The sequence below is a fragment of the Equus caballus genome, chromosome 20 (assembly GCF_041296265.1).
Source record: "Equus caballus isolate H_3958 breed thoroughbred chromosome 20, TB-T2T, whole genome shotgun sequence".
NCBI lineage: Eukaryota > Metazoa > Chordata > Mammalia > Perissodactyla > Equidae > Equus > Equus caballus.
The window spans coordinates 57,254,747-57,270,053 of NC_091703.1; the positions used below are offsets into that span (position 1 = coordinate 57,254,747).

The 15,307-nt window shown below is 40.0% G+C and overlaps 1 protein-coding gene across 39 annotated transcripts in view; it reads right to left on the minus strand.

Moving 5' to 3' along the window:
• DST (dystonin) overlaps window positions 1-15,307 on the minus strand; it is a 440,189-nt gene that overhangs the window by 250,371 nt on the left and 174,511 nt on the right. Inside the window, exon 1 of one of the 39 annotated variants that reach the window (XM_070245725.1) lies at window positions 3,381-3,525. The exons of 35 other annotated variants lie outside the window; for them this stretch is intronic. Coding sequence is in view for 2 of the 4 variants with exons in the window: in XM_070245720.1 (XP_070101821.1) it covers window positions 3,359-3,428 (70 nt within the window). In the remaining 2 variants the exon portion in view is untranslated. Of the gene's footprint in view, window positions 1-3,358; window positions 3,526-15,307 lie in introns of those variants that run through there. 3 more of the 39 variants (XM_070245720.1, XM_023624285.2, XM_070245723.1) reach the window with 3 other exon arrangements.

Genomic DNA, 15,307 nt, shown 5'->3' on the forward strand with positions numbered 1-15,307 from the left:
TCTAGAACAATTTGCCAATAAATATCAAGCACCTTAAAAATATACTACACTCTTTCCCAGCAAGTCTACTTCTAAAATTTATTCTAAAGCTACAACCATGGTTGTGCACAAAATGTTCCTATGAGAATATAAATCAGAGTGTTTCCAACAGCAAAACAAAAGTTTTGAAAAAAACATAAATGTTCAGTGATAAGGAAATGGTTAAATAAATTTTAGTAAAGCAATCCAATGGGTTTGTTCTGTTTCGATTCTTTGCCAAGCTACTCAACGATGGCATACTACTTGGAGCTCTCATATACTTTAATGCCAACAGGAAAGGACGGGGCAGGGACCATGTAACTAGTTTGTATTTCATAAGCATTTCTTCTTCAAAATACCTCCTTGAAACCTTTGCCATTTGCTATCCTTGTCTGGGAGAAACAAAAAGGTCTCCCTTTTTACATAAACATGTAAACATAGCCGTCCATTTGGTCTGCCCATAACAAATTCCTTTCAGTGCCCCAAAGTTCTAGTCTACTTCTTGACTTAACACTGGTATTAAAAAATTGGAGAAGAGGTTGCAGAGAGCATATCCAGAAGACAGAGCTTGCTAAATCTGAATATAAATGCTCAGAATTTATGCTAAAATTGTTAAATTTGCCTGACTCCCAATATAAATCCCCAGGCACTTTGCTCACAACTACTTTGCCAAGAAAAATGATATAAACAATTGTTAACCAACATTATTATCCACCAAATAATTATTAAGTCCTCTGTCGGCCCTTTTGGGGCATCATCTACACCTCACCTCATCTTCTGCCCCATAGAAGATGCCATAATGCCTATATGTATTCAACAAATAAATGTCATGATGTGAATTAATTAAGTTTCAAAGAGGACAATTCAACTCAGAATAACAATGTCTGATTACTTATATACTTAAATACAGTGGTATATATACCACTATATCTCTTAAAGCAATATACGGTGTCTTAAATGTCTTTCAGCCTTGCTATTCCTAAAGAGTTCAGAATGAACCTAAATTACTGATTAGTACCTAAGGCAAGAGCAAAGAAAGAGAAGCAGTCTACTAGTCCTCCTTACTGATAAAATGCAAATTCTATACTTCCTTCATACTCAGTCATTCGCTCCAGCATCTATCAGGGGCTTTGATGAGCCCAGTGCCATGGTGGTACTGGGACCACCAGGCTGGACAGAAAGAGTGCTGGCCTTGCTCTCTAAAGCTCATCAGCTAGAGAGGGCACCTGACATGAAGGCACTGTGATAAGTGTGCCAACTGAACAAAGGATGTGGCACCCAGCATGTAAGCAAGCACAAACGAGAGCAAGACCAACCCTGACCAGGGCAATCAGGTGGGGCTTGAAGGACAGGCAGTAGAGTAGCAAGAGAGGTCAGCCATGTGCAGCCCTCTCCACGGAAAAGAACCCCTGATGTAATCACCTGAGATTGAAAGAGCATAGTCAGACCCCATGCATTGTGATTCCCGCCAGAGGTGCTTCCACTACCCCAAGACACTGTCACCTTTCAAATGGAAGTGCTGGACACTCAACCAGGACAGGGTGTGGGGGAGCCTGGCCCTGCTGAGCGATGTGAACTTTGGACCAGTGAATGCAAACAACAGAACCTCTGCGCCAAAGTCTAGTCCTCATGTCACATTTTCAGCAGGGCTTCCCTAAGCCTCCAGCAAATAGAAAACAGAGTGGGAAAGAAAAAGAAATACTTCCTGTGTAATACCCAGATTATTCCGTCCAATTAATAACCTAGGACCCCAATGTTAAACCACCAAGAAAAAACATTACAATGTATTACTAATTGAAAATCCTTATAAGTCTAAAATAGATAATTTCATTTTTATGTAACTTGATATAGAAGCTAAGTCATTCCTGTAACTATCCCCCAAAATTTTATTAATTTATTGAATCATCACATAGCAATATGAACTGTAACAAATTTACTCTGTCCCATTAAATTTAATGTATTATGTGTACTATATAAACTCCTCTCTTCTTGGTACATGATGGCTAATAAAACCTATTTATTATTTTCTAAATTAATAACAATTAGTCCCCTAGTTGAAGGAACAGAAAGAAGTAGAACACATGTTCTAAAGACCAATCACTTACTGGTTAATTCTTACCCATGTGATATATCAAGAAAGCTGATGTAAGCAAATAATTGACCTCCAAGTACAGATGATAGATTCACTTAAATAATTCAACTATAAAAGGTTACTTTGATCACTGAGGTTTTGTTGTGGCAGTTGTTGCTAGATGCCCAAAAACAGGGCTGAAAATGTAAGGTGGGTGGTAAATATCTGGCAGGCAATACTGAGATAATATATGGAGATTATGATCTACAACTAAAGTACATGAGTAATGTATAAAAAATAAAGCTAACTAAATAAGATACATAATTCATAAATTCTGATACTGTTTTCTAACAGTAACAACCTGAATCTTTACTTTTAGAGCATCATGAAGCTAGATGAGACCCATCAGGTGTACCAGGGAAGTTCTTTAACACTCGAAGGCTCCCGCAAGGCTATGATAATGAGAAAACAGTTACTGTGGCCTTTAAGGGTCTCCACTTTCTTCAGGAAAGCAACTCACAATCAGGGAATAATTTCAGTCTGGGGAGACCGTGATTTACCACTTTCCATACACATTATTTCAGAAGGCAGTTATTTCAAAAGGGAGTATTCCAGATTACACCATGTAATTTTCCAATTACAAGTCTCATAATGGTTCTTTATTTCATTTCAGTGAGGGATGTCTAACACTTAGATTTATATTTAGGGCAATGTTGCTATGACAACAAAAAAGGAAAATCATGTCTGAGACTTTAACCGATTCTATTGGTTTTACAGACTACTCAGTTATTTTTCTGAATGAAGTTTTATAACATTCCTCTGTTGGAAAATTATTTCATTTATAGAGTAAGTTTTAAATGGAAATAGACATTTTTGATCCCCTTATAAAGTATAATATGGCTGAAAACACATGATGACACAGAATGCAAAGAATAACAGAATTTGGAAAAACAATTAAGTGTGAAAAAAGAGCACTGACTATTAAAACCTTCAATGACTAGTTTTCAATAAAATCCAGTCAAAGCTAAACCCATTTAGTATCACACGCATAACAAATATTGAGATCATTTCAACAGGTATCCTGTGCACAACACCACGGGGGAAGGCTCCCTCCAGGGAGCCTCAGACGTTGCCATGCAAACCTATGCAGGTTTCAGAAAGGAGCCCCACAGTCTGCTCTACTCCCGCCCTGCAAACCAGCACAGGTAGTCGCCTTTCCTTTCTCGGGTCTGAAAACATCGAAGTGACGTTATGGGTAATCCTACTAACCCATACAGCACATCAGCCCCACCAGCTTTGCGTTCCAGTCTTGATCATTTTTCTTGAGCTGCCCCATCATTCTGCAGGAAAGCCGTCCGATAGTTCCCTAAAGTCTTTCCGTACAAACTCTGATGTGACAGAGTCCTGTTCACTTTCCATGTAGAAAGGAAAACACTGACTAGACACTCCCACTTCCAAGCTGAAAACTAGTCAACTCCCCCTTTTAAACAAACATTAGCAAAGCCAGCCTCCTCTACTAGGTTGTAGGAGACAATACAACTATTATTAAAACGAAACTAAATCATTTATGTGTCCTTTTAATCTTAAAGCTGTTCATACGAAGCCCCTTAAAAAGAGAGTTTTGGTTCTCTTTTTTGCAATGAGGCAAGCCAATAGGATGTGAGATTTCACTGCTGAACCAGCTCATCACATTCTCTCCTCTAACAGCCCAGGCAGGATTCCCTTGGAATGAAAAACAACACCCAGCCTAACTTGTTTAACTCACCCCTGATATGCGTGCTACGAAGGTGATGTGGAAAGCTCAACTTTACAGGCTGGACACATATCCTTCAGGGGCAATACCACCATCAAGTATTTCTTGATAAACACTTCACATACATTTTCACTTGAATCTCATAACTATTCTTTGAGTTGGATGGTACATCATCATCTTTTAAAGATGAAAAAAACCAAGGTTTCAAGAGATTAAGAAACTAGCCTAAGATTCCACAGCCTAAATGGGATCTTAAATTTGATTCCAAACCCACTTCTTTTATATGTTATCAAACAATAGGATCCCTCATCTAACAATGCAGGAAAAACAAGGAGTCTCCAATATGAGAACTTCCCTTCTGAGCAGGAAGAAATGAAAAAAGTCAAGAAATGAGAACCCTTGTTCTAAAGAAGCCACGGAGCAGGCATCTTCAACATTCCCATGTTTGTCTGAAACCTCAGACTCATAGAGCTGCCTGAAGAGAAACTGTACAAACAGAAACTCCAAAACAACACATAAAAAAAGATCACTACTTATTTTCAGCAAGAGGGAACCAGCAAATTCGATCATGCCAAGGGAAAAGACACTGCTGGATTAATAACTGCCAGTATGGTTTCAACCATCCATATATGATTTCTAACTCTATTCTAAATATACCATAAAAGAAAAAAAATAGTATCAACTTCTGCAGAGATGTTTAAAGTATCTGCTTAGTATCCTTTGCTTCCTTTCCCTCCCTTTCCAGTTGTCTCTGTTTTAGAGTTCCTGCCTCCTCTACGGAAGGGCCGGAGCCTACCTATTTCACGGAAAGAAGATTATAATGACGACGGCAAACACTTTGGGAGCACATAGTAATATGTGCCAGGTATATTCTCAGCCACATACATAGAACACACATATACTGGGTGTTATCCTCTCAACAACCCTGTGAGATTATGCCCATTTACAGAAAAAGAAACTGAGGCCCTCGAGGTTAAACAACTTGCCCGAGATCACACAGCTACTAAGGGCAGGGGGAGGGGGCAGATGTAGTTTGCAAAAGCCTATTCAATATTATAACTTCATACTTGGAAAACAAAATGCTAACTTTTACAAAATAAGTCAAACAGCAAAAAGTAAAAAGTGAGGCTTGGCCGAATCTTTAGTGCTGGGGATACACAAAAGATGGAGTTCACCTTCTGCAGATCAGTAAAGAGCAGAGGAGAGGTAATCACAGGGCTTTGCTACAAGGCCACGTCAGGATTTAGGGCAAGGATGAGATGTCCGTGTTTATTAATAAGGATCAGGTGTGAATTTTAAAAGACGATTGGGAAACACTTTGCAAAAGGCTCTATCAAGAAAAGAAAGAAAGAAAGAAAATATAAAGTGTTGGAGCTGTGTGGAAAAAAGATGGGGGGAAGGGAAGATGAGGATCTGGTCAGTTTCCCCACCACAGCCCAGAAATGGCTCTGGAGTACAGTACAGTAAAAATAGCAAGGGAAAAGCTATGAAATTTCTGTCATTATAGAAGCAGCAATACTGGGGTGGAAGAAATATTGGGATTCGTGAAAAGACCAGCTCCTGAAACTGATGGACAAGGTATAGTTGGTGACCAGGGAGCTGGGAGAGAGTGGAGACATCACCCCTCTCTCTGCCAAGTCCCACCTCAGGCCACCTGTGAGCTAGCAGCCCTCACTCAGTCATCACCCAGCGGCTCTGCCCCTCATCCAACTGCCTTGCCCTCATCCATAGTGGCCTCAGCCACCATCACTTGTGACTAGAGGCTGTAGGTGAAATGAGTAGGAGGAAGGGAGTCCCTGCTCCTATTTTAGTTGAAAAATCATACCAAATATTCCCATAGAAACATCATTATGGTTTATTTCTATGAGTATAGAGCCACAACTCATGTTCATTTTCCAGTTAATCCAACTTTCCCCCTCTGATCTCTGTGACACGCCTCTGTGGGGATACAGACTTAGAGGAAGAGACACCTCTGAGCCTTAGCCACACCCCCCCCACCGCCCCCATTTTGTTAAAAGCAAGATTCTTATTAGAAAAATTCCTCCAAAGTCACGTCATTAAATTATTCATCATTAAAAAAAGTTTGCAAAACATTAGGACTCCATGGGTGAAAGCATACCAATTTCCCAGTAATTTCTTAACTTAGTCACTACTACAAAGTCCCATATACTTCGGGCCGCTAGCTGATCTCCGTGAGTATTGTTCTGCCCCTGCTGTAATTACTGTTGGCAACAGTAGTTTCTCATGCTGTTGCATGATAGAAATATCTGAAGACTTGGGTTAAGATTTACACCCTTCTTTCACTTTCAAGGTTCAATTTCTTCATGAGTTAAACAGAATTTTTCCTCTTCTACCAGAATTGACAGATGAAAAGGTTTCAGGGTTGTCCCTTTCTTATTACTGTCTTTATCAATTTAAATTCCCAATGCTGATGACTTTCTTAGCTTTTGTTTTTTCATAACTATTATTTGTTAGGATTTGCATTTAAATAAAGTTGACATCAATTTCTGTAGCAGTCCTTTCTTGAAGAGAGCATAATCAATCCACAGCTGCTGTTTATGTATTCCAAATATGGCTAAAAACCACATTAAAAAAGGAGTTATTAGCATATCTAAATTATAATCTTCATAAAGAAGCTCTTCACATTTTCAAAAACCCTTAATCCTTCTGCCAAGGAAAGGAAGATAGCTTAAAAAGGAGATATCTCAAGATAAGCATCGAACTGACATACATTTCAAACATAAAGCTATTATAACAAATTCTTCAAATTTATACTACCTGGCCATACATCAATAAATTATACAATATCAGAACTGAGAAAGAAAAAATTTTAAAAACAAAACCATTAGAAGAAAACATAGGAGCCGGCCCGGTGGCACAGCAGTTAAGTTTGCACATTCCACTTCGGTGGCCCAGGGTTTGCTGGTTCAGATCCCGAGTGCAGACCTAAGCACCACTTGTCAAGCCATGCTGTGGTAGGCATGCCACATATAAAGTAGAGGAAGATGGGAACGGATATTAGCTCAGGGCCAGTCTTCCTCAGCAAAAAGAGGAGGATTGGTGGCAGATGTTAGCTCAGGGCTAATCTTCCTTAGCAAAAAGAGGAGGCTTGGTGGTGGATGTTGGCTCAGGGCTGGTCTTCAAAATAAAACACCAAAAAAACAAAAAACATTAAAAAAAAAAGTAGAAAACTGTTTTAAAAATAGTTGGGTAGGAAGAGTGTTTCAAAACAAGTTACAAAACCCAAAAGAAACTGAACATACAAAGGCTGACAAATTTCACAGACCACTGATGTAAGAGCAGACACTATAAATGAAGTTAAAATTAAAAAATGACTGAAAGAAAATATCTGCTACATACATAAGACACACCAAGAATAGCCAAAATAGATGAATAACTCTTATTAATCAGCAGCTTCCCAATTACAAATACTGTGAGCATACAATTCACAGAAGAAGGAACGCAAATGGCCAATAAAGGTACGGAGAAATTTTCAACCGCCCTTCTAATTAGGAAATGCAAATGACTTCATATTGGAATACATTTATAAAAATGACAATAACTAATACAGAGAAACAGATAATCCCAAACATTGGTGGACATGTACAACAGCAGAAACTTTTTTGAGGGCAATTTGGCAGTACCCGCTATAAATTAAAATGCATATAATGTTCTAAACCAACAATTCCACTTGTAGAGAATACTGAGGAAATACTTGCATGTATATGAGTAGCTTATAAGGATGTTTACTGTAGCAAAATATTTGAAACCATTTAAATGCCAGTCAGTAGGAGACGAGATGAATGAATTATATTTCACCCATCCTATAGAATATTAATAAGAGAAAACCTGCTCAGAGTACGAAGGAAAAGATCCCAAGATAGATATTTAGGTGAAAAACTGCAAAATAATAAATACACATAAAGGATGCACATCAAATTGAGAAAGAGCAATTCAACAGAAGAGAGTGAAAGCTGGAAGGAAAGGGGATTGTGTGATATATTTCATTTTTCATCCTGCATATTTCTAGATTGAGTGCCTGAATCTTTGACAAGGAAGATGTATGTGTAGGACTATTAATAATAACTGTGAGAAAAAAGTTTCAAATTCTTTTATTCATTTATGTATTCAATACTTTGGTAGCCTCTACAGAAGACATAGAAATAAGACTAAGATACAGGCCAGAGTACCCCCCGCCCCTCAGATCTGAAGAGAGAGCTAAACCCTTCGGGGGGGTCAGGTTTGCTCTTGGGCTGCTGGCTGCAGAAGGGAAGGGAGGAGTGACAGGTCAGGAGAAGAGGCCGAGAAGCCACTGGTGACACCTTTTCAAGGATGGTTTCCCGGGCTGGGAAACAAAACGATGAGGGTGTGGACAGTCTCTGAAAGGAAATCAGAACTGAGAATATATGCAGAAATTACCCTGTTTGGAGGGTATCCGTGTTCGAACTTTAACTGCCACAGAACAAACTCAGTATGATTTTTGCCCTCATTTGTCAAAATCCAGAAACAGGACAAGGGTAGGATGTGCTGAGTAAGCTGAGGCATAAATGGTGTACAACAATAGACGCCATAAATCTCTCCCCACAAATGCTTTTCTGTGTCCTCCTCCCCTGCTGCCACCCCCACCCCCCACGCCCAACTATCACATCCCGAGCTTTCCCATCCGTGCAGAGGCTGCGCATCACAGTATCCTATCGGTGGCTGGGAACAAAGAGGGCCTGGGTTCTGCTCTGAAGAGGAATTTACTGGTTTCTGTTCTCACGACTGGCCCAGAATTGGAAAATAAAATGCCGAGAATCTGCTTTTAATCTACCCTCTCCTACCTGAGCATCCTAAAAACATATGAACGTGAGGAACCTTCCAATTGCAGTTACACTGCTAGAACATTTAAGTATTACATATGCTCTAACCGAGGCCATCCTGAGTCACCGTTAAGGACAGAAAGTTTCTGCAATTCTTTATCTGCGTCACACTAACTTAAAGAAATTAGAGTTCTTTTAGGGTTTCCTATCTTAGCCTTTCTTTCCAGCTTTGGAGATCTGGTTAAGAATATATCCCAAAGTGCACAGACATTACATAAATTGAAAACAAATTAAGAAAATATCGTTTCCTTGTTATTTAAATATAAGATGAATCCACTGTGTTTACGAAAACCTTAGGTCATTTGAGGTTTTCAAGTCTTTAGTTTTGAAAATTTTTACAGTTATAACTACTACATGTAAGGAAAACAGAACCGTTCACTTTAAAATTTAAATTAATCCAAGATATCCTCAAAAGTTATCAAAGTAGGACCTCCAGTAGCTCAGATAAAAATATAAACAACAAAGGCCGGCCCGGTGGTGCAGTGGTTAAGTGTGCATGTTCCGCTTCAGCAGCCCAGGGTTCGCCAGTTTGGATCCCAGGTGCAGACATGGTGCGGCTTGGCAAGCCAAGCTGTGGTAGGCATCCCACATATAAAGTGGAGGAAGATGGGCACGGATGTTAGCTCAGGGCCAGTCTTCCTCAGCAAAAAGAGGAGGATTGGCAGTAGATGTTAGCTCAGGGCTAATCTTCCTTAAGGAACAAATTATAGCAAACACATACAGTTTCTCAGACTTATTTGAAATGTTATGACTTGCTGGTTTCTGAAAGAATCAGATCTCCTCTTCCCTTTCTGCTGTTTCCTGTCCCAACCAATACCCCACCTAGATGATCTACGCCTCACAAGTTCAGTGGGTAAGTAGGTGCCGTTTGACCTTAAAACACAGAAGGAATTCCCCTCTGCGTAGTTCACTCTCTATGAGCTCCACTCAGTAGCCTATGGGAGGGAGCTGTGTTAGGGATGGAGAACAGACTTAGGGGTCGGTACCAGGGTAAAGGACCTACACAACCTGAGTCCAAATCCTGGTATCAACACTGCTGGCAATTTCAGCTTGGGAAAATGACAACTTCTGTGAAACCCAAGTTCCCTCATCTGTGAAAGAGGGTCACCATCTTCAGATACCTTCCTAGATACCTACCGTACAGTCTTATTCTAAGAAGTAAATAAGATGATAGAGTACAAATATGATACAGTTGGCCCTCTACTGGCTTCCTATTCACTTCTTCAATTAGCAAATATGTATCAAGCACCCACAACAAACATCATAGCTACCATGCTACGCACTACAGAATTTCACATCATCTCACCGCAATCCTACCAGGCCTCTATTTATGTATCACAGTCCTCATTTTACTGACTAAAAATCAATAAATAAATTTCAAAGAATGTAATCTAGCCCAAGGTTCCTCTAAGCAAGGAAGCAGCAGAGGTGAGATGTGACCCAGATTTTCCTCCTGTTACACAGGAACCAGACACAGGGTGAACCAAACCCACATACTCTCCAAAATCAAGGAACCTAGCAAGGGACAGAAGATAAATAGTGCTTTCATGTCTTACCAGAAAAAAGAAAAACCAAGATAAAATGTCTTTGGCTACTGAGGAAACGATCACTTCACGAAAGAAACTGCATAAAATTCCTCTGTATTGTAAATTAGAAAAAGGTATTGAGAAATTCTTCATTCTGCTCAAGGTGATAGAATAAGTCAATACCAGGACAAAAATATGATCTCGGGAGTTCTTGTCTCTTTCTGATACCAGACTCTGTAGGTCACCACACAATGGAACATTCTTGTTCTGTTTACCTTGAATATAATCAGAGTCTCTCTGGATAAGCATTGACTGGTACCAGGAATTTGTCACAGTGGCGCAAGGAACAAAATCAAACACGCCTTAATACATGGTCTAATAGTCATCTAAGAAATTTCATTCTTCAGGAAAGACCTAGAATTCTCTTTTTTTTTTTTTCAACTGAGGTACAATCGACATCTAGAACTCTCAGTAACTCCTTTCATACAGCCATGGTCTCTTATTCTGATCAACGATTTAAAGAGTTTTTTCAGATTGTGAGGCCACACTTCTCAAGTCCATGGAAATTACACGGTGAGTCATACACATAACACTTCTCACTCCTGTAAGACAAGGAGGCCAGTCACGGGGTGAGTCAGCAGCAGGGAGAGAGGGGTGGGGAACACCAGAGACAACGACCCTGAATCACCGGGAAAAATTTCAGCCCAGGCTTCTTTCATAAGGAGATTATCTCCCACCCAAAATTTTTTATTTAAATATAGTTTACAGCTTGAGGGGCAACTGCTTCAGTTACAGGATCATCATGCGTGCCCCACTGGGCTTCAGAAGCCACACAGCAGGTGACCCAACTCATCCCATAAGGGCTCTGCCACCCCCACCGCACCCCCTCCCCCACCGCACCCATGAGCCCCGATGAGCCAGGGGAAAGGCACACAGACCAGTAAGTGTCTGGGGTGCCAGGAGACCTCTCCCTGAGGGTTATTTCCTCTCTGGGGCAAAGATCTTCAAACTTATTTTATCCAGGGATGCATTCTCCCAACCACGGCTTACCCAGAACCTAACAGGTAAAACAGATGGAGATCAAAGAGCTTGGAGTGCAGTCAGAGGAGAAAGGAGCTTCTCCCTAAGTTACCCACTGGAGAAGATCATCTTGGGCTGGTCATTTCCACGCCTCAACTTTCTAGAGAACTCTTGCTTTGCCCGCTTGCTTTTTTTCTAGAAAACCAATGGCAAATTTTCAAGAAGTGGATACTCTTCTCAGATATCGTCTTGGTATTTTTAAAATACTCCATGCACGTTTATTGTCTGCTCTTAGAACAGTGGTCTTAAACTTTCAAGTTTCACAGTCCCTTCTACCTATCTCCTTGAGAAAGTAATGTCATATTCTAGTCTAGTCCCTAAAAAAAAAAAAAAGGAGAAAATATATATATAAGAATAGTCAATGCATTTTTGTTGTTGTTTCCACACTTTGATTAAGGAGTAGATAAATTATATAACGAAAATCAGGGCTAGCAGCATAAAGAAGAGAAATTGAAAGACGATGTGCCAACAACAGGCACATACAAGGAAATTTTGCTAATAGCTTATTCTATGTGGTAGAAATAGGCACCCTGAGAAAGTGCTGATGGAAGACGCCACTGGAATAACCTTTTGGGAATCTGGTAATACTGATAAAGAAGCTTTTAAAATGTTCATAATATTGATGTGTTCTGACATAGCAAGTACAACGTTTGACATCTATATGGCACTTACTGTGCACCAGGTCATGATAAGCATTTTATGTCGTCACAGTGGAGGTCTGTTATTATTCTTAACTTACAGATGAGGAAACCAAGGCACTGAGAAGTGACGTAATTCATGCAAGGTCAGAAAATTGGTAAGTGGAGATTCAAACCAAGGCAGTCAGCCCCACAATCCATATCATAACTCTGATGCTACACTGCCTCTGGAATAGAGTCTATAGAAAATCCAATGCCAGACTATGATTTATGTAAGAAAATAGTCATCTCAACATTAAACACAATTCTTCTCTGATAATAAGTACTGAATATTTATAAAAGTATTATTAATGATTACCAATTAATAGAAAAATGTTAAATAATCTAAACACCCAAAGATAGAAAAATGATCAAGTGAGTTATGATACAGCCACAAAAATGATTCATTAAATACTGAAGAGTTTCAGTGACATGAAAAATGCCTATTATAACATCAACGTTTTCTTCCAATTTTTCCTCAGGGAGTATGTATATCATTTTTTACAGGAAGGGAGGGTTACACAGCAGGCATTCTTGTGAGATTTTTGTTTTGAGAACCTCTCAACATGTAGAATACTTTTTTAAATATCTTATACCTTCCCTCCTGGCTGCTATGTGTCATCTTGAACGTGTGGGGCTGACAGTGCAATATCAGACTCAGGCGGCCATTTAAAATGCTCAGAATTTTTCACAAGAGACAAGCCACTCAGAGGACAGGGCACCACCATGTGGCCCATTAGCTATAAACCAACCAAGCATACGGCAACCTCCCCTTGGCTACTGAAAGGAAATCTGCAAACTAAAATTTCTTTCAATAATAAAGTACTTTCAGGGCCCCAAAAGCCAGAGGTGTGACTCAGGGAGGAGTCCAAACCTATCCCAAAAGGAAAAGGGAGGGGATGCGTAGAGCAATGAGGCCAGTTCAAACTTCAGACATCACCTGACATCCAGTACTAAAAAACTCAAAGAAAGTCACTAAAAATACACAAACTGTCTCCATTTTTTGTATACAAATCTCTATAACTAACTAAATTAAGAATGGCTTCAATAGCATCTCCTATGAAGCTTACATTTACATGTTCCTAAAGATTGTATCAGACATTTTACTGGAGCCGCCACTATTTCCAAACCCATTCTTTTTTTTCACCCCCTAGGAGGTAGCATTCCATTCACTCAACAAGGATCTCTTGAGAACCCACTAGGTGCCCAGCGAGAGCTCAGCACAGCAATATAAAATGGAATGAGTCACACAGCTGCCTCAGTCCAGCGGGAACGAGACTTGCAAGCCAGAATGTGCAAAACTCTGTGATAAGTACTTTGACAAAACTGTGCAAAAGGAGCTTAGCCCAATTGAATTTTTTTATTTTTTAAATCAAGGTTTAACTAAAATAACACAAGTAAATCCTAAGTGTTCAGTTCACAGAGTTTTGACAATTGTTTGCATCCCGTACCCATCACCCAAACCAAGATACAAAACAGTTCCATGCCCCTTGTGCCTTTGTGCAGTCCATCCCGCATCCCTGCCATAGGCAATCTGATTTCTATCCCTATAGATTAGCTATGCTTGCTGTAAAATTTCACATAAATAGAATCTGAGTCTAGCTTTTTCCACCCAGCATAATATTTTTTAGAGTCATCCACGCTGTTGCATGCATCAGTGATTTGTTCCCTGCAGTTACTGAGAGGTTCTTCACTGTATGGATGTCCCAATCTGATTATTACTCACCTACCAATGGATGCTGGGCACTGTCCAATATAACAGCAAACTGGCCAATGAATAAGGCGAGTTTAACCCCTTTTGTTTCATCTCTGATTTGTATTTGTGTGTGTTTTTAGTGTAGCGGGCAGGGAAGGTAGAGAGTACCAGGTAGGAACAAATAGTGTGTGCAAAGAAAATAGATAAGGGAGAAGGCAGACATGGGAGAATTAAAGGCGATGCCGTGTGGATGAAGTATGTGATGCATCCAGAAGAATCATGGGTGGTCAGGCCAGAATAAAAGGCCTGTAAAGACCTGCCACGCTATGGAGCTGGGCCTCCATCAGGGAGGCAACAGAGAACAGTGAACAGAACTTTCAAGCAGCTGCACAGAAGCATTTTCCTTACACCCTCAGTGAGGCAGTTTAGAGCCAGCAACTCTGAAGGCACAAAGACCGGGCCTCAAATCCCTGCTCTGAGACTAACGCTTGGGCTGGAGCAAGTTAGTAAAACTGCCTAAGATTTATTTTTTTCATGTGTAAAGTGGAGAAAAGGGCAGCCACCTCAAAGACTTGTAGAGAGGCGGAAAAGAAATAACGAATGTTACGCAGCTAAAAGAAGGCTTAGCACAAAATGGTAGCTGTTCTTAATGCTGCTGATGGATTTAAACACACTCATCTCAAACCTTTCCCGGAATCTAAGTAACGGCAACTTCAGAAGCATCCTTGACAGCTTCTGCTCATCTCTCTCAACTTCAGTAACTGCAGACTTATCAACGGGACCTCGAGTCACCTATTTGTGAATTAAGTTAACCCATTTTCTCTGGAGAAGATTTTTAGGAAGATAGGAAAGGAGTGAGCACAAGCTACCAAAATGAGGTTTGGAGGAGGAACAGGATACGTCTCGGCTACACACTCAACTAGAGACTTGCTCACAGGTTACTGATACCCCAGAAGTCCGTCTGATGACCCAGTTACAGGAAGGATGCAGCCGAGGGCAAAGAACACAGCACCACTTCTTCCAAGAGAACTTTTTGTTTACGTGAAGCATTTCAGAAACCCACTTAATGCTATTGATGATGACATTTTCAATTACAAAAGAAGACTTTCTGCTCCTTTTAGCAACAGGAATGAGAAAGAAACTAAAGCATTATACACTGAAATAGGCCACTCCAAGTGACCTCTCGTGGAAGCACAAGAACTTTGATGAAGTACAACTTCTTAAAGGAAATTAACTAGTACCACAGAAGAAATATACAGTTTATTTGCAGAAGCTGTCTTTTAAAAAGTGTAAGCAAAATACAGATAGGGAGTGCATGACTGGTTCTTTTTAGATTCTGTGCTCCTGACCGAAAGATTCAGACTTACTTTAGACTTAATTCACACTTAACGTCATCTACCACAGGGCCTTAAGAGTACATGTGCTCAATGACTCTGAATATAGACCATCTCCTTTATCACTAGTTTCGCTCTCCTGGCAGCTTCTAGAATATTTATTAACCAAGTATACACAAAATCTGAGATGGTTTAATTACAGCAACTGAAATAATAGCCCTTGAGAAGATCCAAGAGTTATCTATGTAAACATGGCTGCCAAAATAAAAATGTCACGGGTATTCGATGTG